This window comes from Sapajus apella, unplaced genomic scaffold (assembly GCF_009761245.1).
Source record: "Sapajus apella isolate SASKATOON/1434 unplaced genomic scaffold, GSC_monkey_1.0 scaffold72, whole genome shotgun sequence".
Lineage (NCBI taxonomy): Eukaryota > Metazoa > Chordata > Mammalia > Primates > Cebidae > Sapajus > Sapajus apella.
This window is the reverse complement of record NW_022437012.1, coordinates 11,019,904-11,046,078: the sequence shown is the minus strand read 5'-3', so window position 1 is coordinate 11,046,078 and position 26,175 is coordinate 11,019,904. Positions and strand designations below refer to the sequence as shown.

The window sequence follows — 26,175 nt, the reverse complement described above, 5'->3', positions numbered from 1 at the left end:
CTGGAGAAGTGTGAGTCACAGGTTAATATTGTGGTTAAGGTGACCTACATGCTAAAAATCACATTTCTCACTTATTTAACTTCTGTTTTAAGTCCTTCGAAAAAGTGTGGGACTACAGTAATGTCATCATGCAAAGGCAATGGTGTGCACAGAATCTTAGTCTTGATTTCTGCCATTATAAAACTTATCTTCATATTCCCTGTTTCTAATTACCAGAGAGGACGAATTATATTTTATCCATCTCTGTATTCATTGCACTTAGCACATCTTTTTCCACTTTGGGGTAGTGCAATAACTTCCTTTTTAAATTTAATGTATAAAGAGGGATTAACTGGAATTGTAAATTAAGAGAACATTTGATCATCACTCAATGGTAACATTTTCCAGGCCAGCAAGAATTTCTAGTGCCAGAACTTTCCATTAAGTGCTAATACAAAGTAGCTGTTCTGACACTGAGAACTGATAGGCGACCTGTATTCATCAGGGATATTCACTTGACCACACACCATTACAGTCAGGAGGTGGGAATACACATAAGAACGACCCTACTATTTATATCATCCAATCCAGTTCATGATGTACCATTTGCCTAGCAGTCTGCCTGGCTGCTCAGTACCTTAAAAGTGCCATAATCAGGGAGAGAATGTGGCAGCAGGAAGAATCGTGGAGCAAAGGTGCCTGATTTCTGTGCTCATTTTTTGGTTTTATCAGTTTTCCCTTGTATTAAGCAGTATTTTTCCCTCATATCAACCCCAGTTCAAAGGACACTTTCCAGCTCTCCAAATTAGGATACTGTTCACCTCTTTTCCCCTCAAGTGGCTACTAATTCAGAGAAAATTACTTGTCTTAAATGACATCAGGTCATGTTTCCTCTTTGCAGTATTGTCAGAAATTTGAGTTTCAATTTACCATGCAAAAAGCATCTGAATACACTTCACCAGTGCAAATTAGCTATTAGAACAGCTTTCTCTTTTCATTATCTGTTAACTGGATTAAAAAGAACAAAATGCCATGTATTGGCATAATTCCTTAAATCAACTTTGTTATTTTTGCTTCTGAATTAGAATCCCCTAGGTCAGCAGCAGATTTATATTCAAATGGCCATAAAAAGTAGAGGAAACGTCTGAAAAAAATTCTTAGTCTCAGAAAAATGTTCTATGGATTCCATTAATAATGATCTTCTAAGGAAAGACTTCTGTCAGAAAGATATTTAATACTGATATGTCTTCACTCATGCCCACACTTGTAAACAAAAATAGAAAGCTATTTTCAGGATAAGGTTTAAGCTTAAGCATTTTGTTTTTAGTAAAGACACTTACCACAAAATAGAGGCCTGGAAGGTCTAGTGAGGAACGAGCTGGGCCTGCAGAGGTTGCTGAAAAGCAGGAGCCTCTGTCAGCCTGGGGAGGCCATGGTGAGGCATGACACGTGCCTAAATAGGCCATCGGAGAGCCAGGAGCTGTGCCTTTCCAGGCTGCCATGAGGCAGGCAGGCAGGCAGAAATGGCCTGGGGAGGCTGTTAGCAGGCAGGAGGTGGGTCTGTCCAGGCCACTGGGAGGCCAAAGGTGGGCCTGGAAAGTCCAACTTGAGGAAGGCTGGGGCCTACACAGGCTGCCAGGAGCTAAGCAGGAGCTGGGCCAAATGCAGTTGTTGTGAGGCAGGAGTTGGGCCTGTAGATGCAGCCAGGAGGAAGAGCTGGGACTGGAGAGGCTGACTTAAAAAACGTTCTGAGCTGGAAGAGGATGCCAAAAAGCCAATGCTGGGCCTGGAAAGGCGTCTCCCACAGGCAGGAGCCAGACCTGGAGAGTTACACAAGAGGACTAGGTTAAAGACACATGCACACATCTGTTCATTACAGCACTGTTTACAATAGCAAAGACTTGGAACCAAACCAAATGCCCATTAATAATAGACTGAATAAAGAATATGTGGCACATATACACCATGGGATACTATGCAGCCATCAAAAAGGATGAGTTTATGTCCTTTGCAGGGACATGGATGAATCTGGAAACCATCATTCTCAGCAAACTAACACAAGAACAGAAAACCAAACACCACATGTTCTGTCATAAGCAGGTGTTGAAGAATGAGAACACATGGACAGAGAGGGGAACATCACACACTGGGGTCTGTTGGGGGGTTTGGGGCTAGGGAAGGGCGTGGGGGGTGGAGAGGTTGGGAAGGTATAACATTAAGAGAGATTCCTGATGTAGGTAATGGGGGCATGGAGGCAACAAACCACCATGGCATGTGTGTACCTATGCAACAATCCTGCAAGATTTACACATGTACCCCAAAACTTAAAGTATAATAAAATTTTAAAAAAAGAAAAAAAAAAATAGACTTCAAGATAGAAGTTTTCTGTTACTTCAGAACAGTACAACCTGGCTGAATTACGCATTCTCTGTACCTTAATACATGAGTGTCCCATTTACTTCAGAGCAAGTGTTCATACTACATCTCTAGAATTGATGTAAAAGGTTCAGTAATGTCTCTTTCATCCTTAGAATATGGTTAGAGTGCTGATTAACAGGAAACACTGAATTTCATATGAACATACTATTTGTTTACTCCTGCTCCCAGTATTTCAAAGTATGTCAACATACTATTTTTAAGAGTGTTTCCCTGCATTGTAGAGAAAGCATGTTAGGAAAACAAGATCCTATTTTCTGTTTATTGTACCTTGTCCTCTTTCATTCGAAATAAGCAGAAGGAGAATGTACAGACAGAACAGAGTGCACAGTTTTGAAAACACCCGACATGGCATGGCTTATTTCAGAGCCATTATTTCACCTGGAAAGCCTTGTTTTTATATTATAAAAATATCAATTCTGAAAAAACTCTAAACCTCAAATTTTTCCAAACTTCAGATCTACTCTTAATTCTTTTTCTTTAGCTTTTGCCTATCCTTATAACTTCTTTTAAAAAGTGAAGCAATAGAAAGACAGAAGTATGATTTCAGCATGGAAGCAGGCAGAAAAATCACCAGCTAGAGTAGCTGAGTGTCCAAGGATTGCTGTCTTTCAGAAATGCAGAAACCAGCTCTGTCATGGAGACCCCAACCCAAGCAGTGCTGAAAAAAATTAAGAAACAAACACAAAGACAGAGGGCAAAGTGAGAGCAAGGAGCTACCAGCATTCCGAGCTGAAAAGCCTCAAGCAGAGGTTGACACATGTATTTATTCTCTGAACAGGTGATTATTATTAACAAGTCGCTGTTCTGTGTTTTCTCATAGAACTAGGCAAGCAGCTGATGCCTGCTTACCACTAATCAAAGACAAACTAGAAAGCGTTCTCCAAGAGGGAGCAATGTGGGCAGGGTTATATATCCTATTTTTAAAAAAATTACTTTAGTGTATGATACGCATACACTGCCTACTATTTTAGAAAACCTGAGCAGTTTTCCGCTTGGGGACCAGCTTGGTTTTCCATGCTGTTCTCAGCAAACAATATAATCCATGACACACGTTAGACTTGTTCTCAGCAAAGACTTCCATTATGGCATTTCTAGTTGTAGAGAAAAATAAACAGGTAACCGAGGGAAGCTTTTGCAAATCTTTTCTCTAAAATAGAAAACTATTTTCAGGGTAAGGTTTAAGCTTAAGCATTTTGCTTTTAGCAAAGACACTTTACCAGAAAAAATTCTATTGAGATACGAAAAGTGACTTAAAGACGGAAGGTTTCCAGTATTTATTTCAGAACAGTACAAGTCTGGCTAAATTACACATTCTGTGCACCTTAATAGATGATGAGTGTTCTGTTTATTCCAGAACAAGTGTTCACAATACAAGAAGTATACCTCGAGTTATTTTAAGAAGTTTAGTAATGTCTCTTTTGTTCTTAGAATACAATTACTGATTGATAACAGGAAACACTGACTTTAATTTGAACATACTCTTCTTTTTAAGAGTGTTTCCCTGCCTTATAGACAAAGATGTTAGGAAAACAAGATCCAGTTTTCTGTTTACTGTACCTTGTCCTCTTTCATTTGAAATAAGCAGGAGGAGAATGAGAAGACAGAGACCACAGAGTGCAGTTTTGAAAATACTTAACATGGCGTGGCTTATTTCAGAGCCGTTATTTCACCTGGAAAGCCGTCTTAGTATACTATAAAAATAGCAATTTAAAAAACTCTAGACCTCAACTTTTTCTACTACTGTTATTATTTTTACTACTATAAATGGAATCTTTGCCTCCATTTTATTTTTGTTAGGTTATCATATGTATGTATAGGGACAAATAATTCATCTATGTTTACCGAATCCCTGTCACCGGCCATTTTCTTTGACACCTCCTAAAGTGCAGCTAATCTGTACAGCATTTAATACTTCTGCAAAATGATGAATAAGACTGACACAATCACCACTCTGTCATAAACATCACTTTGCTCACACTACCTCTGCTTCCTTCTTCAAATATTTTTGTTCTCATCTATCCACATCTGATTGATCTGCTGTGACGCCGATAATATAACTTCCCCTGACTGCAATTTTTTTTTTTTTTTGAGATGGAGTCTTGCTCTGTTGCCCAGGATGGAGTGCAGTGGTGCAATCTTTCTTCCAGGTAGTGGGGATTACAGGTACCCACCACCATGCCCAGCAAATTTTTGTATTTTTAGTAGAGATGGAGTTTTACCATGTTGGCCAGGCTGGTCTTGAACTCCTGACCTCAGGTGATTCACCACCTCGGCCTCCCAAGGTGCTGGGATTACAGGCCTGAGCCACCATGCCTGGCCAACTGTACTTTTTAAAAATAATAAAAAAATTTATCTGGGTTTGGTGGCTCACGCCTGTAATCCCCGTACCTTGGGAGGCTGAGGCAGGTGGATCATTTGATGTTAGGAGTTTGAGACCAACCCGGCCAACATAGCGAAACCCCATCTCTACCAAAAATACAAAAAATTAGCTGGGTGTGGTGGCATGTGTCTGTAGTCCCAGCTACTAGGGAGGCTGGGGCAAGAGAATCACTTGAACCCGGGAGGCAGAAGTTGCAGTGAGCTGAGGTTGTGCCATTGCACTCCAGCCTGGGCAACAAGAGCAAAATTCGGTCTCAAAAAATAAATACATTAAAAAATTATTTAGTTAATGGTTTATCTATTTCAATGCTTCTCCTTCCCCACCCTCCAAATAACCAAATTTTATCATTTTTCTGATTCAGAAGTTCCCACTGCCTTTTCTTTACAGCCCTCCAGTATTCTTATGTGGGTGAAATCAAACCAAAATGAATACAAGTAAAGACATTGAAGGGAAAAATAATGAACAAATATGCACCGTGCAGCCTGAGCATATGTGGACATGGGGGTGGATTCAAGGGCAGCTGTATTTGTTTTTCAAGCTGGTAAAGGTCATGGGCTGAATGTGTGTGCAAAAGCCTCAGGTTCTTTTAGCATCAGCTGTTAAAGGCTTCTAGAATCCCAAGCAACCAGGGGCCAGCTTTGAATCCCACCAGCATGTAAAAAGTGCCTTTGTGCTAGCACTTCACTGTGCCCTAGAAGATGGAACTCATGCTCTTTGCCTTTGAAGACTATAGATAACATATTATCTGTTGGGCAGGCAGTGGGCTGGGAGTAGGGGCCTTGCCTCTGCTGAAGTCTTAAATTAGCATGTTTTCTGTTGTTGATAGCATGCAGAGAATCCAACTTAGCTGTTTCCTAAGGTAGCTGCAGATATGCTGCCTCTACTTTTCCCAAGCTAATCTGGAACTGTTGGTTCTACTCAGAGGCCTGTTTCTACACTATTCACAGCCTGTAAAGCCCTCCCTAGTGGGATCAGGAAAAAAATTTTCCTAGCTTGGGAAAGGCTCAGATCCCTATTTTGTTGCCAGCTTTGATGCCAAACTAATAGTTGTTTTTTTTTTTTTTTTGAGGTGGAGTTTTGCTCTTGTTGCACAGACTGGAGTGCAACCTCTGCCCTCCAGGTTCAAGTGATTCTCCTGCCTCATCCTCCCAAGTAGCTGGATTATAGGCATGCAGCAGCACACCTGGCTAATTTTGTATTTTTAGTAGAGACAGGGTTTCTCCATGTTGGTCAGGCTGGTTTGAGCTCCTGACCTCAGGTGATCTGCTCACCTTGGTCTCCCAAAGTGCTGGGATTACAGGCCTGAGCCACCGTGACCGGCCCAACCTAATAATTTTTAGTTACCTGTGGCACCATGGCAAACACACTTTGTACTCTAGATCACAAACACATACCCAATATATCCATGTTCTTCACAAACCAAGAGCTTAAAACCATAAGCCGTATTTTGTTTTCAAGTATTAAGTAGCATAAACAGAATGTTATGAGCTGATCACTATCATTCCCAAAGAAATGGTTGCTGAAGCTGCTAATATTGGCACAAGAAAGAATAACACTTTATTGGTAAAAGTAATATGTACCCCTAAAAATGGTCAGTGGTCTGGAAAAACCCACGATAAGGATTATTGCCAGGGCTGTGGAACATCTGAAGCTGTCTTTAAGATTTCCAGTCTAGACCAAATCACATCTTGAGTGCCTCCTGTGTCTGCTTCTGCCTCCCATCATTTTTACACAGGTGAAATAAGATTTTAGATTTCTGATTCAGAAGTTCCCACTGCCTTTTCTTTACAGCCCTCCAGTATTCTTATGTGGGTGAAATCAAACCAGTATTCTTTAGGAAACGTGCATATACGTTTGTAATGGTGGCAGGGTTGGCAATTTCATTATTATTTCCATGTGATTGTCAGGGAATGCAGTGGTGGTGGAGGGAGTTAACTCTACAATAGCCTCTGATCTTTTTCAGGTCTAGTGTCTTACCTATTTACTTTGCACAGTATTCAACTCCTGCAAGATAAACTAAAAATTTAAAGCAAAAACTGGAGTTTACCAGAACTCCTACTGCAGGAGTTAAAGATCATTTTTTTTTTTTTTTTTTTGAGACGGAGTCTTGCTTTGTCTCCCAGGCTGGAGTGCAATGGTGCAATCTCAGCTCACTGCAACCTCCACCTCCCAGGTTCAAGTGATTCTCCTGTTTCAGCCTCCAAAGTAGTTGGGATTACAGGCCCCTGCCACTGTGCCCCAGTAGTTTTTATATTTTTTAGTAGAGACAGGGTTTCACCATGTTGGCCAGGCTGGTCTCAAACTCGTGACCTCCGGTGATCCAGCCACCACACCTGGGCTTTATTTTTTTTTTGAGTTTTGCTCTTTTGCCCAGACTAGAGTGAAGTGGCATGATCTCAGCTTACTGCAAACTCTGCACCCCAGGTTCAAGTGATTCTCCTGCCTCAGCCTCCCGAGTGCCTGGGATTATAGGCGCCCACCACCACTCCTGGCTAATTTTTGTCTTTAGTCGACATTGGGTCTCCAAATCCTGACCTCGGGTGATCCACCTGCCTAGGCCTCCGAAAGTGCTGGGATTACAGACATGAGCCACCACGCCGGGCCTAAAGAGAATATTCCAGAGAAATTAACTGCAGGCCAGGTGCAGTGGCTCAAAATGTAATCCCAGCACTTAGGGAAGTCGAGGAGGGTACATCACCTGAGGTCACCAGTCTGGCCAACATGGCGAAAACTTATCGGCTAAAAATACAAAAATTAGCAGGGCATGGCGGCAGGTGCCTGCAATCCCAGCTACTTGGGAGGCTGAGGCAGAATTGTTCGAACCCAAGTCTAATGTTGCAGTGAGCTGAGACTGTGCCACTGCACTCCAGACTGGGTGACAGAGTGAGACTCCGGTCTCAAAAAAAAAAAAAAAAAAAAAAAAGAAAAATTAATTGCAAGAACCATGAGGTTGTGACTTTTTTTGGTCTCCATCCCCATGTATGATTGACGAATTGTTGCTGAAATGCTAACCTTATTTACATATCCTCTCCATCTTTGACTCTCTACAGGTCAAAAATATTAAAATTCAACAAGCCTTGGAAGCAAGAGATTTTTCACAGACCTCACACTTACTCTTTCCCCCAGGTATGACTCCTTAATCTAACATGGTTCTAAGACAGCTCCAACTTTTGATCCCAGGAGTACAATATTCACAATTGGGATGTGCTAGTTGGTGGAGAGGCATACCATTCTCTGGGACCAGTGGGACCTTGCAAATGCTCTAGAGTGAGTGCACATCTGCACCAGAGTCTGGCAACACCTAGTGCTCTTCAATTTCACAGTAAAATCCCTAGTCTGGGCTGAAAGATAACCAGGCTCCAGGCAAACTGCAGCTGGCAGACCCCATCTTTTAGATTTCCCAGCAGTGTGACTTTGCCTGGCTAACCAAAGGGAAAAGATGTCTATAAAGCATTTGAGCCTAAGTGAACAATTGGGTGTACAATACATAAGCTAATAACAAAAATTTTTTTTTTTTTAAATTAGAGACAGGGTTCCACCATGTTGGCCAGTCTGGTCTTGAACTCCTGACCTCATGATCCGCCCGCCTTGGCCTCCCAAAGTGCTGGGATTACAGGCGTGAGCCACCGCGTCCAGCCTAAAAACAAAATTTTTATCTCACCAAACATAATGTTCTGTTTTTAGTTGCCTGACAATAAGTACGTTCATTCATACTCCCAAATTTCACAGTTGGTAGTAACTTTATGATAAAGAACACAGTAATACGAATCATATCCACGAGGAATCACTGCCACAGAGAAAGGGATGTTTAGGACATTTGTACATTAGGTTGTTTACAGTTTTTCATGTTCTGTAAATCTGAAATTGACTTAAATCTTTCAGAAAGGTTATTGTCTTCAAAACTGACAATCATTTAAAAGGTGTTATTAAAAAAAAAATAAGACAAAGTGAGCCTATATTTGTAAACATTTATTCTCTTGAACTGAAAAAGGCTTGCATCAGCACACATTGTACAGCCTTGCAAATTACACAGAAATTGAAAAGAAGGTTCCTTGTTCATAAGTGCAATGAATCTTTGATGTCCAGTGATCCGCTGCAAACAACGAAAACAAACTGTAAACCACTTAAGAAGTTTCCAGCACTCATCAAATGCATTTCCTTAGGTGACAAAAAATCCACAAGGAGGGGAATGCAAGTAAGTGGCATTTAGTTATTAGAGAGATACTTAAAAAAAGTGGAAGTATTTTCCGGCTTAGAATGATTCCTGTTCTCCTTTTAATGTAAGTGGTTTAAGAGGCATTAAGAACATAATTTATTTTATACTTAATGTTCATACTACCTAAATGAATAAGGAAAGGATCCTACAGGGAAGTGTTCTGTATTTTTTGGCAAATGTTTCTGAGTTTAGAGATTTGGGGAAGAGTAATCCTCTATTTGTGGTCTCTTCTTAGCATCCCTAACCCCCAAAGAGACAGTACATGGTTTTGACTTGGTTATTTCACTCCTGCATTCTTTTTCCCCCACATTTTAAGTTGGGTCACATTGTGCTGGCTGCAAAAAGAAATACAGGTTGCAACTGGTTATAATCATTTTGAAGAATAATTTGCTATACAATAGAGCTTTGGATCTGATACAAGAATTCACAAATATAAAACAAAATAACTATAAAAGTTAGGAGGCATTTGAACGGCATTTCCTTAGAAAAACCTGCTAACTTTGTATCATTCTGATGTGGATTCCTACAGTCATGTGGGGTGAAATACGTATTTTCCCCCCTTTGCTGGATCACTGGCCTTTCTTCAAAAGCTAACACCATGACCACACGTCCTAGGAGTATCTATAATGTTAACAGAAGCTCCAAATACAAAGCCAATCAAAGATGGGAGAGGGCAGGGGAACCATAAAGGTGAAGGGTCCAAAGGTGGGTGTTACTGAGAACTTGCCCTTTCCAAAATGTGAAAGTCATAGTGCTTCTTGCTTGTTCTCAGTTTAAACTTGTTAACTGAGTTAATTTGTTTCTTCAATGCATTCTGTGCAGCTGAAATGGAGGGGAATGTGGCTAAGACCGTGTAGGTGGAGGCCAAGTCACTGGGTTTAGAGCGTTCAGGGTTGACAGTGTTGTCCCCGCTGCCACAGCAGAGGGGGTGACGACGTGGCTGTGACTGGGGGTCCCGGAGCCACCGGATCTTGGCGCCAATTTTAAAGAGTTCCCCAAAAAGCTTTTCAGCTTCCATGCGAGTTATTCCATCTGGTAGTTCAGTAATTTCCAAGACCTTCCCAACAACTAGAATAGAAAAGGTGCAGAATTAATACATCCCTGTTACCAAAATGAGTTGGGTAAAAAAAGCACTGCAGACCCAATATGACATGGGACATCACTCAAATCCACAAAATTAAAGTTGTTAGGGCTATCTTTTTTTAGGGGGGAGATGGAGTCTCTGTTGTCCAGGCTGGAGTGCAGTGGTATGATCTTGGCTCACTGCAACCTCTGGCTCCCAGGTTCAAGTAATTCTCCTGCCTCAGCCTCCCGAGTAGCTGGGATTACAGGTACCTGCCACACCACCCCACCCGTCTAATTTGTTTTTGCTTTTTAGTAGAGACGGATAGGGTTTCACTATGTTGGCCAGGCTGGTCTCGAATTCCTGAGCTCAGGCAATCAACCTGCCTGGGCCGCCCAAAGTGCAAGGATTACAGGTGTGAGCCACCACACCTGGCCAGGGACATCTATCTTTTAAATCATTCCTACTTAGCCTGTAGGCAAAGGGTATAGAGCTAATAGTGTTAAAGCTATCAAGCCGGGTGCATCTGTAATCCTTGCACTTTGGGAGGCTGAGGCAGGTGGATCATCTGAGGTCTGGAGTTCGAGACCAGCCTGACCAATATGGTGAAACCCTGTCCATCTCTACTAAAAACACAAAAAACTAGCTGGGGGTGGTGGTGGGCACCTGTAATCCTAGCTATTTGGGAGGCTAAGGCAGGAGAATCCCCTGAACCTGGGAGATGGAGGTTGCAGTGAGCTGAGATCTCGACATTGCACTCCAGCCTCGGCAATAAGAGTAAAACTCCATCTTAAAAATAAAACAAAATAAATAAAACGAAGCTACTGATGTCAGTCTTCACTGGCAGTTGCACAAATAAAATGAAGCATTATACAGTGGCTTCTCTAAATTAGGTGATCTCAGGCAAACAATTTTCTGAACTTCACATTTCCATTGGAAAATAAAATAAAAGTACTTGCCCATACAACATCACAAGGCTGCTGAGTAGAAAGTTAAAGTACAAACCTGAAAGCACTTTACCACAGAGAGGGAATGTATTTGTTCATTCAGACTCTCTCCCACATGGATGTTAAGGACAAACCCTTTCTCAAAGAACTGAGGATTAAGAGTGTCACTCTACTTGTTCCTCTCACACATCTCCCTTTGGCCCTTCTGTCCCTCCTAAATAAATCTACCAGCACCTTACTATATATACTCTCACATCTCAAATGACGCAGGGTTACAGAAACATATTCAAGAACCCTAACTCAGAGATGGCAAAGATTATTATCACTTTCTGCAGGATTCTAGGAAGAGGAGAACTCATTTCTGTACTGTGGTGTATTTATTTATTTTTTAGACGGCATCTCATTTTGTCACCCAGGCTGGAGTGCGGTGGTGCGATCTTGGCTCACTGCAACCTCCGCCTCCGAGCTCAAGTGATTTTCCTGCCTCAGCCTTCTGAGTAGCTGGGATTACAGGCATGTACCACCATATCCGGCTAATTTTTATATTTTTAGTAGAGACAGGGTTTAACCATGTTGGTCAGGCTGGTCTCAAATTCCTGATCACATGATCCACCCGCCTCAGCCTCCCAAAGTGCTGGGATCATAGGGGTGAGCCACTGCACCCAGCCACTGTGGTGTATTTGTAGATTGTCACCAGTTTGCAGACCCACATCCAGTTGCCCCTCAGAGACATACCTGCTTCTCCTGCTCCAAGGTCCGTGGATGCAGCTTTTTTAGCTTGTCTCCTTCCTCGGTTTCCATGCCTGCTGCCAGGCTGACCCTGAAAACCCACAAACGGTTGAGAAACAAGGTTAATAATGCTGAAAAATGCACTTCGGATGTTTAAAAACGTAACACCCAAACACCTTTAGTTTGGGTTTTGCACTTTGGCAGAAGAAAACCAGTCCCAAGCCTTCTGAATTCTGCCTCTGTGGCAATGGTGTTCCTGTCCTTCATTATGACCAATCGCTTGCTGACTTCATTAGCAAGAGTGCCCCAATCCCTAGCCACTGGCTGTCTTTGGGTGGCACTAGGGAATTACTGCTCTGCCAAGCAGCACACCATCTCCCTTGCTCTGTCCCTGATGGAGCCACTGATAATCTATGTAAAACAACTGGCTGGGGCACAGAGCTCCCCTTGGGCAGTGCCAACAGGTGGGCTCAGGGTTGCCCACCACACTCTGAGGGAGCTATGATGTTCTGCAACAAAGCCTAGCAGGTTAGCTGTCTTTCATACCTGTTGGTTTGGAATGTGTCCGTGCAGAACAGCAGGAGGGTTGTACTGCAGTGGCTGGCCAAGTAATGGATACCTGGAATCTCCTGAAAGTCAATAACATATTTTTACATTTTTTCTTTCCTCAGTTAAAAAGCACTTGCCAGAGGCTAGGCACAGTGGCTCATGCCTGTAATCCTAACACTCTGGGAGACTGGGGCAGGTGGATCACTTGAGGCCAGGAGTTTGAGATGACCCTGGCTAACATGGTGAAACCCTATCTCTACTAAAAATACAAAAATTAGCAAGGTCTGGTGGTGGCTGTCTGTAATTCCAGTTACTCAGGAGGTGGAGGCATAAGACTTGCTTGAACTTGGAGGGCAGAGGTTGCAGTGAGCTGAGATGGTGCCACTGCACTCCAGCCTGACTGATGGAGTGAGAGACTATCTTAAAAAAATAAAAATAAAATTAAAAAGTACTTGCCAGAGTTTTCTAACGGGTCAAAGTAACATGAACAGGGGAAACAAATATGGTGGCATAAAAAAATATAGGTAACTGACATTTTTCTTTTGGAGACAGGGTATTAGGGTATTGCTCTGTCAACAACACAGGCTGGAGTGCAGTGGTGCAATCATAGCTCACTGCGGCCTTGAACTCCTGGGTTCAAGTGATCCTCCTGCCTCTGCCTTCCAAGTAGCTGGTAATACAAACACAAACTACCATGCCTGGCTAATTTTATTTTAGCAGAAATAAAGTCTCACTATGTTGACCAGGCTGGTCTCAAACTCCTGGCCTCCAGCAATCCTTTCACCTCATGAGTTGCTGGGATTACAGGTACAAGCCACCATGCCTGGCTAAATGACATTTTAAAAAAGAATTTAAAATTTCCACATATCCTTTTAAAAGCCCAGGCAAAATTCTGAAAAGATTAAGGACTAGTAACAGTGGTTAATGAGGGTGAGTGGTAGGAACTATGTGAATAGAGACAGGATGGAGAGAAACTTCTCTGTATATTTTGAAGATATAGAAGGGAAGAATCTAAGAAAACCGTGACACTAAATCCTAACATCCCATATGAAAGACACCAAAATAACAACGACACACATACCAATCACTTGAGGTGCTGAAATCCACATCATTCTATTATCATTAAAATCTTACCTTTCAGGGGAAGTAAGAAACTCTGGATAAATATTAAATCTTTATCTTCCCAATTCACTATTAATTGCTATAAATTTATGCATATATGCATGTACACATTTACATATACTCAAATGCACTTTAATAGTTTTAACCAAAGGGTAACTGTACATCCTAGGTCTTAAGTCTGCTCTTCTTAATCTTTTGTTTTTTTCTTTTTAAAAATTTTTAAAGGCTAGTCAAGTGAAGCAGTGGGAGTGGAGAAGGAACAAAGAAATCTGTAACTGGTTGTGATCAATTAGTTGTAAACACCACTGCACTCGGACCAGCATTTTTTTTTTTTTTTTTGAGACAGAGTCTGGCTCTGTTGCCAGGCTGGAGTGCAGTGGTGAGATCTAGGCTCACTGCAACCTCTGCCTCGAGGTTCAAGCAATTCTCCTGCCTCAGCCTCCCGAGTAGCTGGGACTACAGGCATGTGCCACTATGACCAGCTAATTTTTGTATTTTTAGTAGAGATGGGGTTTCACCATGTTGGCCAGGATGGTCACAATTTCTTGACCTCGTGATCTACCCACCTTGGCCTCTCAGAGTGCTGGGATCACAGGCATGAGCCACAGCACCCGGCCTTCTTAATCTTTAAGTGAAATTTGCATTTATAATTTCAATCTGCTTAGAAAAAGTTGTGTAGTTCTTAAGTGTCATTATTCATAAGTATCCCCTTCCTCAATCAATAAATGTGTATCAGTGAAGATGGAGATCTTCCAACAGCTTTATTTCACTCAGGAAAGCCTAAAGTCATCACAGGATAAAGGCTTAATAAATGCGGACTGCAAAAACTTTGTCTTGGAGAATAAGGTTCTTGTTTGTGCTACATTTTATTTTAAAATCATAAGTTCTCAAATTTAGTATATTTTGTGTTTGGAGGAGGGTTATCAGTAGGTGCTAGGAAAGCAACCTTAGGAAATTGTACACTCCTTCCCCTGAAAGCTTCATAACAGAAAGAAGCAAGGTGTGGACTTCTTGCCATTCCACAGAGCTCCTTTGGGGTGAACACAGTGAAGATGCCTGGGCAGCTCCCTGGCAGGACATATGCATGACACACTCTTTCCCAACCCAGAGACGATATGGGGTTTAGCACTGAGATCAAAGATGCCAAGTGAGGTGTGAATGTGTATAGACAATAGTTGTGAAATCCAGTTACGGTGGCTCACACCTGTAATACCAGCACTTTGGGAGGCCTAGGTGGGCAGATCATGAGGTCAGGAGTTCGAGACTAGCCTGGCCAACATGGTGAATCTCCGTCTCTATTAAAGATACAAAAAATTAGCCGGGCATGGTGGTGTGCACCTGTAATCCCAGCTACTCGGGAGGCTGAGACAGGAGAATTGCTTGAACCCAGGAGGCAGAGGTTGCAGTGAGGTGAGACTGCACCATTGCATTCCAGCCTGACAGGGTGAGATTTCATCTAAAAAAAAAAAAAAAAAAAAAAAAAAAATTGTGAAGGAGTCAGAAGTAAGTGCTATAATAATGAAATTTTAAAAATTTAATGAGGCTCAAAAACTTGGCATTAACAGAATATAGACAAAGTTGCTTAAAAATTCTTGAACCCCCTAGATAAAGACACCTAGTATTTAGTCATGTGTAATAGCGTTTTTTTCAAATATGGAGATACGATCATAGTTAGCAGTACAAAGACCCCTTCTAATGGGCTGGGTTAGGTGTTCCTCTTGTGGCATTCATATGAGACTGTATGACACATACTGTTTCAATTTATTTTTTAAAAATATGCATTATTTTTCTAAATTTATTTATTTATTTAGAGACAGAGTCCCGCTCTGTCGCTCAGGCTGGAGTGCAGCGGCATGATCTTGGCTTGGCTCACAGTAACTTCTGCTTCCTGGGTTCAAGCAATTTTTCTGCCTCAGCTTCCTGAGTAGCTGGGATTACAGGTGTGTGCCACCATGTTTTTGTTTTTTTTTTTATTTGTAGTAGAGATGGGGTTTCACCACGTTGGTCAGGCTGGTCTGGAACTCCTGACCTCGTGATCCGCTCCCCTTGGCCTCCCAAAGTGCTGGGATCACAGGCATGAGCCACCGCGCCCAGCCTTTTTTCTAAATTTAATAAGGAATTTCTTTGTAGAAAATTTGGAGATAGAGAATTACAAAGGAGAAAATAAAAACCACCCTGGTGCTGGGTGTGGTGGCTGACATTTGTAATCTCAGCACTTTGGGAAGCCAAGGTAGGGGGATTGCTTCAACCAAGGAGTTCAAAACCAGCCTGGGCAACATGGTAAAAACCTGCCTCTACTGAAAATACAAAAATTAGCCAGGTGTGCTAGCACACCTGTAAGCCCAGTTACTCAGGAGGCTGAGGTGGGAGGATCACCTGAGCCTGGGGAGGTCAAGGCTGCAGTGAGCCATGAGTGCACCACTGCACTGCAACCTGGGTAATGGAGTGAGATGCTATCTCAAAACAAACAAACTAATCACAATAAAACCCACGCTGGTAATTCCATCAATTCTAACATTTTGGTGTGTATCTTTTCAGTCTTCTATATGTGTGCACTCACACATGCATTTGTGTGTGAATAACTTTTTAAGGAAATTGAGATATAATTAACACATAAAATCAACAAAGTACACATTTTAAGTGTTGAACTTGATGAATTCTAACAATTGTAAAAGTCCACGTAACCATGACCCCACCCCCTACCCCCCTGCCCACATAAAGAACATTTCCATCCCTGGAAGAGTTCTCTCTAGCCCCTTTCCAGTCAGTTCCACATCCCATCTCTACTACTATCTGATTTTTAACACCACAGATTAGTTTATCTACAGCTGGATTTCATATAATTAGAATCATATAGAATATATTCTCTATTTGTCTGGTTTATTTTTTGGTTAACATCGTGACCCGGAGAGTCATCGTGTTGTTGTGTGTCAGTAGTTTGCTTTGTTCACTGTTATTGTTGACTAGTACCCTTGTAAGGATACAGCACAATCTGCTTATCCAGTCTCCTGTTGATAGACATGTGGATCATGTCCAGTTTGAGCTATTATAAAGTAAAGTTGTTATAGATGTTCGTATACAAGACTGTGTGAAAATGTTTGCAATTCTCTTTCCTCTAAGAGTGAAATTGCTGGATTGTATGGCAAGTGACTAAAGTTTTAGAAAACTGCCATACCTTTTCCTAAAGTGGTTTTATCATTGTACACTCACCGCTAATGTGTGAGAATTTTCGTAGCTCTGTATCTTTACCAACATTGCTTCTTAATTATTCACATATGGATTTTGCATGTTGTGGGAGTTTGGTGTACTTATTATTCTGTCACCCAGACAATAAGCACAGTACCCAATAGGTACATTTCAATCCTCACCCTTCTCCCTCAAGTAGGCCCAAGTGTCTATTGTTCCCTTCTTTGTGTCCATCAGTGTTTAGCTCCCACTTATAAGTGAGAACATTCTTTTTTTTTTTTGCGATGGAGTCTCAATCTCGTCACCCAGGCTGGATTGTAGTGGTGCAATCTTGGCTCACTGCAACCTCTGCCTCCCGGGTTCAACTGATTCTCCTGCCTCAGCCTTCCAAGTAGCTGGGATTTCAGGCATGTGCCACCCCACCCAGCTAATTTTTGTATTTTTAGTAGAGATGGGGTTTTACCATGTTGGCCAGGCTGGTCTCGAACTCCTGACCTCAAGTGATCTACCCGCCTCAGCCTCCCAAAGTGTTGTGAATACAGGCATGAGCCACTATGCCCAGCAAGTGAGAACATTCTTTACCAATATTTGGTGTTGTCAATCTTTTAGATTATAGCCATTCTAATGGATGTGAAGTGATATTTCATTCTGGCTTGAATATTCATTTCTATAATGACTCATGTTAAATATCTTTTCAAGGGCTTATTAGACATCTGCATACTACTTCAAAGTGTCTGTGTAACTTGTTTTTAAAAATCACTCATCATATTGTGAATACTGCCCCTCCCCACTTTTTTTTTTTTTTTTTTTTAAAGACAGAGTCTCGCTCTGTCGCCCAGGCTGGAGTGCAGTGGCGCAATCTTAGCTCATTGCAACCTCCACTCCCATGTTCAAGAGATTCTCCTTCCTCAGCCTCCATGAGTAGCTGGCACTACAGGTGTGTGCCACCGCACACAGTTAACTTTTTGTATTTTTGGTAGAGATGGGGTTTCACTGTGTTAGCCAGGATGGTCTTGATCTCCTGACCTCGTGATCCACCTGCCTTGGCCTCCCAAAGTGCTGGGATTACAGGTGTGAGCCACTGTGCCAGCCACCACTTTTAATGATTTTTTAGATAGCTACATAATATTCCTTGCATGAATATACCATAATTTAAATATTCCTCATTGATGATCAAAGTTAGGCTGCTTTTAATTTTTTTTTTTTTTTGCTACAGGATAAACTCTTCTGTATATAAATCTTTGTGTGCATTATCCTTAGGATAAATTCCAGCTAATAAAATGGTTTGCATATTAGTTTATGATCATCTGCTTGCATATCTGCTCCCCCAAGTCTAAGGGTTAGTGAGGGTGAGGACTTCTCTTCATTTATCTTTATACACCAAGGACATAGCATTTCCTTAATAAATGTTTGCTGAATAAATTTTTGGATAATCTCTTTTTTCTGTTTTATTTTTGAGACAGAGTCTTGCTGTGGTGTCAATGCTGGAATGCAGAGGCACAATCAGAGCTCACTGTGGTCTTGGATTCCTGGGCTCAAGTGATCCTCCTGCTTCAGCCCCCTGAGTAGCTATGACTACAGTCATGTGCCACCACTTCTGATTTTTGTAGTTTCTGCAGAGACAGGGTCTTGACTGGCCTCAAGTGATCCTCCTGTATTTGCCTCCCAAAGTGCTGGGATTACAGATGTAAGCCATTACACCTGGCCTGGATAAATTCTTGATATACATTACTCTAACATAGAAATTAACATACTGAATAAATGTAGAAAACTGTATTATTACTATAGAGGAATGGATTATAAGAATAAGTTAAAGCCATTTTAATGTGCTCATGTAATTACTGAATATAAGTAATTGCTGAATTAATAATTATTAATTAGCAATTATGCATTAAGGTTAGGAGAGTATATGGTCACAAATAGACATGCCTGAGTGGAGGGGAAGATGCAGCCCTGTGGAAAATAGGCGGTATTGCCAAGATAAATTACCAAGTGATTGGGAATGGATGTCTTAAATTCTCTGAAGTTGTGACTGGTTTCATGTACACTTACCTTGCCCGGGAACAAAAGGTCTAGGAAATTGGGGCATGATGGAAAGTGGTGGTCCAGAGGGACGTACAGTTTTCAGGGTGGACAGCTGAGCTGGTGCTGGCGACTGAGCTGGTGAAATAATGGGACTACTGAGTTGAGGGCTGTGCTGCAATTACAATTTGTCAAGAAAATGGGTCAGCATTTTGGGTACGCTTATATTTTATTCTTTCTGATTACAAATATGTACTTGTTAGAAAAGAATTCAAACATCAGAGAAATATGTAATCTGCAATTCCCAAAAATAAACACTGGTAACAGATTGTTTCTATGCACATGCATTCATACATCCATTTTTCACAAAAATGGGAACAGACATTTTCATTTCAAAAATGAAAACATCCTATTTTCAAAACTTGCTTTGTACCTCGGCAATGTCATTGCCAATACTTCTGCATGAGAGAATACATACTGCTAACTCATTCTTTGTGTACACACATATATACCTATATATCATTGTGTTTTTTGGAACTGTTTGAAAGTGAATTTCACATGATACTCCTTTAATCCAAAATTGTGTCTATTTCCTAAGAACAAGGACTTTTAAAGTACAATCAAAATAGAATAATTAAAGCTAGAAAATTAACAATTCAGTGGTATTATCTAATCTACTGTTAATTTAAATTTTGCCAAGTGTCCCACTAACATCCTTTGTAGCAAAAGATAGGAAAAATGTTTCCCTTCAAGTCCGGAATCCAGACTAGAATCAAGGGCTCATTTCATTGTCATGGCTCTTTAATCTTATTTAATCTGAAACAGAACGACACGTCTTTCTTTTCTTTTATGACTTTGACATTTCTGAAGATTTGTTTCAGACGATCGGTTACTTTGTAGACTGTCCTTCAATTTGGGTTTGTCTGCTGTCTCCTCATTAAAAAGGATCACCTGAGGTCATTCATGTTATATATTTGGGGGAGGAACACCAGAGAAGTAATGTTGTGCCCTTCTCAATGGATCACATCAGAAGGAATCTGATGTCTATGTCATACTGGTGATATTTACTTCAACTTCAACTGCTTTTTTGAGGTGGTGCCTACCAGGTTTCTCCACTGTAAGTTACAATTTTTTACTTTGTAGTTTTAAGTATCTTGTGGGGAGATATTTTAAAAAAACAATTATGCTTTTCATCAGAATTTCACCCGCTGGTTGTGTAGCATCTAGTGGTGACTCTTGCCTGATGGTTTCTTGGTGATGATTTTCTAATTTCATGATTCCTTCTATATTTCTCACTTACACTAGTGTAAGACAGTGTTTCATTTTCCAGTTATTGATTTTTATCAGTCTGGATTCATGAATTCTTATTTTATTCTATGGGTGATCGTTCATTTCTATCATTCTTTTTTTTTTTTTTTTTTTTTTGAGGTGGGGTTTCGCCATACTGGCCAGGCTGGTCTTGAACTCCTGACCTCAGGTGATCTGCCTGCGTTGGCCTCACAAAGTGCTAGGATTACAGGCATAAGCCACCGTGCCCAGCCTCTATCATTCTTTTATGCCCCAAACCTTCACTCCTGATTCTGTATTCTTCAACACATCCTATTTTTCTTCTGTCCCTTCCTTCCTTTCTGGCACAGCAAGATGGCCCCACCGATCTGGTTCTTTCCCTGCACCAACTCTGGCAATGGTTATTTTTCTAAGGAGCCCTAGTTCCTTTGAATGGAGAATAGTTATTTAGAAACTACCATCTTAATAGTAGGTGTATCTCATTCTTTTCAGTATTACATACATAAGGCCATTTTCCTAAATGGTACAGTAAAATCAGTTACTCATTGATGAATGTCAACACTGTTTACAGTTTTGCAATATTACAACAGGGAAAAAAGAAATACTGTACACATATTTTTGCACACTTATGATACAATTTTTACTGGGCAAAGTTCTAGAAGCATATCTACATTTTGAAAAATGTCTCCAAAGTGCATTCCAAAGAGCTGTACCAACTTACACTACTACAAAGAGAGTCCAAGGGAGTTTATAACTTGATCTTTGCCAAACTATTACTATGGCAGATTATTGGTCTTCCTGAATTTTTCCGATTATATCGATAAAAAGCAGTTTTATATTTTCATCTGTTTAGTGGCCATTGATAGTTTGTGAGCTGATCTATAAATGACCTTTGCCCCCCCCCCCCTTTTTTTTTTGAGACAGGGTCTCACTCTGTCACCTACACTGGAGTATGGTAGTGTGATCACAGCTCACTGCAGCATCTACCACTCAGGGTCAAGCAATCTTCCTGCTTCAGCCTCCCGAGTAGCTAAAACTACAGGTGTACCCCACTACACCTGGCTAATTTTTAATTTTTTGTAGAGATGAGATCTCATTATATTGCCTAGGCTGCTCTTGAACTCTTGGTCTCAAGTAATACTTTCTCCTTGGCCTCCTAAAGTGCTGAAATTACAGGCGTGAGCTACCACACCCAACCTTTATCTTTTTAAAAAAAGTTAAAACCTGGCTGGGTAAAGCAGCTCAAGCCTATGATACCAGCACTTGGGAGGCTGAGCCAGGTGGACCGCTTGAACTCAGGAGTTGAAGATCAGCCTGGGCAGCATGGCAATACCCCATCTCTACAAAAAAAAAAAAAATTAGTTGGGCATGGTGGTGTGCATATGTGGTCTTAGCTACTCAAGAGGCTGAAGTGGGAGGATGGCCTGAGCCCAGGAGATGGAAGGTGCAATAGGTCCAGATCACGCCACTGCACTACAGCCTAGGTAATAGAGCCAGACCCTAACTCTAAATGAAAAAATTAGCTGGGTGTGGTAGTGTATACCTGTAGTCCCAGCTACTTGGGAAGCTAAGGAGAAAAAATTGCCTGAGCCCAGGAGGCTGAGGCTGCAGTAAGCCGTGATTGTGCAAACGCACTCCAGCCTGGGTGTCAGAGTGTGACTTTGTCTCAACAAAAGATAAAACCTTTAAATTCTATAAAATTTCAAGTATATAAAAGTATAGATAGAAAAGCATAATGAAATTCCATGTACCCATTATCTAGGTTCAACTGTGATTGCCCCTGCTTTTTTTTTTCCTGAAGTTTAATTTAAAGCAAATCTCAGCATTTCACTTGTAAATATTTCGGTATACAGATATTTATATCTAATGGATAACTCTTTTTTCTTTCTTTCTTTTTTTTTTTTTTGTGACACAGTCTTGCTCTGTCACCCAGGCTGGAATGCAGTGGTGCCACCTCTGCTTACTGCAACCTCTGCCTCCTGGGTTTACGCGATTCTCCTGTCTCAGCTTCCTGAGTAGCTGGGATTACAGGTGCTCACCACCACACCTGGCTAATTTTGGTATTTTTAGTAGAGACGGGATTTCTCCGTGTTGGCCAGGCTGGTCTCAAACTCCTAACCTCGTGATCTGCCTGCCTTGGTCTCCCAAAGTGTTGGGATTACAGGCGTAAGCCACTGCGCCCGGCTCTTTTTTGAGTTGGGGTCTCCCTCTGTTGCTAGGCTGGAGTGCAGTAGCATGATCATAGCTCATTGTGGCCTTGAACTCCGGTGCTAAAGCGATCTGGCACACCAAACAATTTTTTTTTCTTTCTTTCTTTTTTTTTTTTTTTTTTTGGACGGAGTTTCGTTCTTGTTGCCCAGGCTGGAATGCAATGGCACAATCTCGGCTCACTGCAACCTCCGCCTCCCGGGTTCAAGCAATTTTCCTGCGTCAGCCTCCCAAGTAGCTGGGACTGCAGGTGCGCACCACCAGACCCAGCTAATTTTTATATTTTTTAGAGATGGGGTTTCACCATGTTGACAGGAATGATCTTGATATCTTGACTTTGTGATCCGCCTGCCTTGGCCTCCCAAAGTGCTGGGATTACAGGTGTGAGCCACTGCACCTGGCCAAATTTTTGTATTTTTAATAGAGACAGGGTTTCACCATGTTACCCAGGCTGGTCTCAAACTCCTGGGTTCAAGGCCTGCCTAAGCCTCCCAAAGTGCTGGGATTACAGGCATGAGCCACAGCACATGGCCTTAAAAAATGTCTTTTGAACATTCAGTCTCCAAATAAGATCCACATACTGTATCTAATATTATATCTCTCAAGTCTCTTTTTAATGTGTAACAGACCAAGCTTCTATTTCAAAATGTCATTTAATAAAGTAACAGGGGCAATTTGTCCAGTAAAATATCCCACTAGTATCATGTAATTTGTTTTTGTTTCTTCCTATATTTCCCACAAACTAGTAGCTAAGGTTAGAGGCTTCAACAGATTCAGGTTCAAATTTCATAAGAGTATATCACACGTAATGCTGTGTACTTCCTTCTATACCACATTAAGAGGTAAATGTTTGGCTGGCCTGTTTTTAGTGATGTTCCAATTGATCAGTGGGTTCAGGGCTGTCTGTCTAATCTATCCATTTAAAATATCCCACAAAACTTTTTTTCTAAGAAGGCAGCTTCTCGACCAAAACTTTTTAATCTAGTATTTTTGCATCTGCTGATGATTTTCTGGCTACTCTCTAATTCTGCCATTGCTTCTGCATTTACTAATTGGATTCTTCTATGAAGAACATTCCCTTAACTATTTGGTTACATTAATATAGAGTCAAATGGGAAAAGTAGGATAAATGCTTATTTTTCTTTATCAAATTTTAGATCTAGTTTTTCTTTTAAAGTTAAAAAACATTTTTTGAATATGCAGAAGTTAGCAAATAATATTTAAATACTGAATTAAATTCTTTTTCTTCTTTTTTTTTTTTTGTTTTTGAGATGGAGTTTCGCTCTTGTTGCCCAGGCCGGAGCACAACGGTGCGATCTCAGCTCACTGCAACTTCTGCCTCCCGAGTTCAAATGATTCTTCTGCCTCAGCCTTACTGGGATTATAGGCATGTGCCACCACACCTGGCTGATTTTGTATTTTTAGTAGCAATGGGGTTTCACCATGTTGGTCACGCTGGTCTCGAACTCCTGACTTCAGATAATCCCCCTGCCTCAGCCTCCCAGGTGGCTCTCCCCTGCTGGGGTTACAGGGGAGAGCCACCACGCCTGGCCCAAATTATCTTATTAATTTACTTGACAGGATTTCAAATTCAAGCCTTATATAGGTCAAATCTTGTACAACGAAAATGTAACGTTTCACAATGATAATGAACAAAAGCATCTTACCTGGACAATACTGTCTACATTGCTAAACTCTACACACTTCTGTCCTCTCTGGTGATCACAGTAATATTTGTTTTGTTTCCACTGCGGGGGTGAGTGAGCACAAGATTGTGGATTGTTTGGTACACTGAGCTGCATCATCACCATCCCCCCACCAGGTGGCGGTGGTGGCACAGCTGAAAATCAGAATAACGACACTACAGTCAGTATATGTTAGCCACCAGTTGGTATCTCTGAACACTAGGATAACAGTAGTAATCTTACATGTCTCAACAAAATTTTACTCTTACCTAAGAGAACTAGGTTGAAGCCCTAGTGAATCATACTGTGTGTTCAAACAGGCATTAAGATGGACTCTGTAGGCCTAAACATCTCACTTATCGTAAAAATAAGCTGGAGTAAACAAGAACAGCTGGAAGAGTAATGACAGGAAGGCATAGGAAATAACGCTAGAGAATATCAATACTTCTGAGAAAGAGGAATCAGGACAGACGTGTGATAGCAGCAGTAGTAGGAAAGGAAGTAGTAGAATGCACATTTCAGTAGAGCACCCTAAATATTGTGGGTGTATCTCAGCACATCACAAATTGAGAACCTTTTTGTAGAAATGCCTAAGGAAATTAATTGAACTATTTCTCACATGAACAAATCATTATCTTTATTCGATGATCTCTCTTCATACCTGTACACTGGTGGCCTTGAAGCTGCTGGGAATTGCATGGTGAAGTGGTTCGAGGAAACTGTATTTGTTCTGATCCTGGATGTTGCAAGTAACCTACTGAAGAGCTATGGAAAAAAACAAATACAAAAACAGAGATGAGGATGACTATAAAGACTGACTATAAAGATTGAGGATGACTATAAAGATGAGGATGACTATAAAGATTCTTCGAATGAACAGTCCTCTGAATGAAGAATTTGTTAAACAAATTTATTTAAATAAAATTAGTTTTCAAATTGGTTAGCAGTAAAAGTAAAATCTAATGTAACTATTTTCTCTGTAAATTATAAGTAATTATTGCAGAAAAATAATTTTGTTGGCCAGGTGTAGTGGCTTGCACCTGTAATCCCAGCACTTTGGAAGGCGGGCAGATTACGAGGGCAAGACCATCCTGGCCAACATGGTGAATCTGCATCTCTACTAAAAATACACAAATTAGCTGGGTGTGGTGGCACGCGCCTGTAGTTCCAGCTACTCTGGAGGCTGAGGCAGGAGAATCCCTTGAACCAGGGGGGGCAGTGAGCTAAAATTGCACCACTGTACTCCAGCCTGAGAGGCTGAGTGAGACTCTGTCTTAAAAAAAAAAAAAACCCAAAAACAGCCAGGCGCGGTGGCTCATGCCTGTAATCTCAGTACTTTGGGAGGCCGAGGCAGGCGGATCACAAGTTCAGGAGATCAGGACCATCCTGGCCAACATGGTGGTGAAACCCTGTCTCTTAAAAAAAACACAAAAAACAAAAAACTTTGTTTATGGCAATAAAACCGGTTTTTAAAATAAAAATTATTTTTCAAATTGGTTAGCAGTAAAAGTAAAATCTAACTATTTTCTCTGTGAATAAGTACTCTATTATGTAAAAATCACTTTGTTTATATCAGTAATACTGATTTTTTAAAACAAAGAAAATTATTTTAAATTGGTTAGCAGTAAAAGTCAAATTGTACTATTTTCTCTGTCAATTATAGTTACTTTATCACACAAAATCATTTTATGTTTATGACAATAATACTGATTTTTAAAAGCCAGGAAAAGCCACAATTTTTAAAACACAGCGGCTCTTGCCTGTAATCCCAGCATTTTGTGAGGCCAATGTAGGCTCATCACCTGAAGCCAGGAGTTGGAGCCCAGCGTGGCCAACATGGTGAAACCTCTTCTCTCCTTAAAAATACAAAAGTAGCCAGTGCATGGTGGTAGGTGCCTATAATCTCAGCTACTCAGGAGGCTGAGGCAGAGAACTGCTTAAACCTAGGAGGTGGAGGTTGCAGTGAGCAGATATTGCGCCACTGCACTCCGCCCTGGGCAACAAGAGTGAAACTCTGTCTCAAGCAAAAAAAAAAAAAAAAAAAAAGTAGGAAGAATAGAACAAACAACAGAACATGTTCTGACATAGTTTAACAAAATACTTTCAAAAATGAAAGGCTATTAGTGTGAAACCATTAAGTTACTGCTGTAAGGCCGGGTGCAGTGGCTCTCACCTGTAATTTCAGCACTTTGGAAGGCTGAGGTGGGCGGATCACAAGGTCAGGAGTTCGAGACCAGCCTGACCAACATTGTGAAACCCCATCTCTACTAAAAATACAACAATCAGCTGGGTGTGGTAGCACATGCCTGTAATCCCAGCTACTCAAGAGGCTGAGGCAGAAGAATTGCTTGAACCCGGGAGGC

At 41.1% G+C, this 26,175-nt stretch overlaps 1 protein-coding gene and 1 pseudogene across 24 annotated transcripts in view; both read right to left on the bottom strand.

Moving 5' to 3' along the window:
* LOC116531787 overlaps nt 1-8,506 on the bottom strand; it is a 42,521-nt pseudogene extending 34,015 nt beyond the window's left edge.
* Nucleotides 8,507-8,751: 245 nt separating this feature from the next.
* R3HDM1 (R3H domain containing 1) overlaps nt 8,752-26,175 on the bottom strand; it is a 187,056-nt gene continuing 169,632 nt past the window's right edge. For 13 of the 24 annotated variants that reach the window (XM_032250691.1, XM_032250704.1, XM_032250703.1 and 10 more), the window contains 7 exons: nt 24,474-24,577; nt 23,795-23,967; nt 18,663-18,807; nt 18,540-18,563; nt 12,300-12,382; nt 11,760-11,844; nt 8,752-10,082 (listed from right to left, as the gene is read on the bottom strand). In XM_032250691.1, coding sequence (XP_032106582.1) covers nt 9,727-10,082; nt 11,760-11,844; nt 12,300-12,382; nt 18,540-18,563; nt 18,663-18,807; nt 23,795-23,967; nt 24,474-24,577 — 970 coding nt within the window. In that variant the 3' untranslated portion in view covers nt 8,752-9,726. The remainder of the gene's footprint in view (nt 10,083-11,759; nt 11,845-12,299; nt 12,383-18,539; nt 18,564-18,662; nt 18,808-23,794; nt 23,968-24,473; nt 24,578-26,175) is intronic. The other 11 variants (XM_032250700.1, XM_032250713.1, XM_032250694.1 and 8 more) reach the window with 4 other exon arrangements.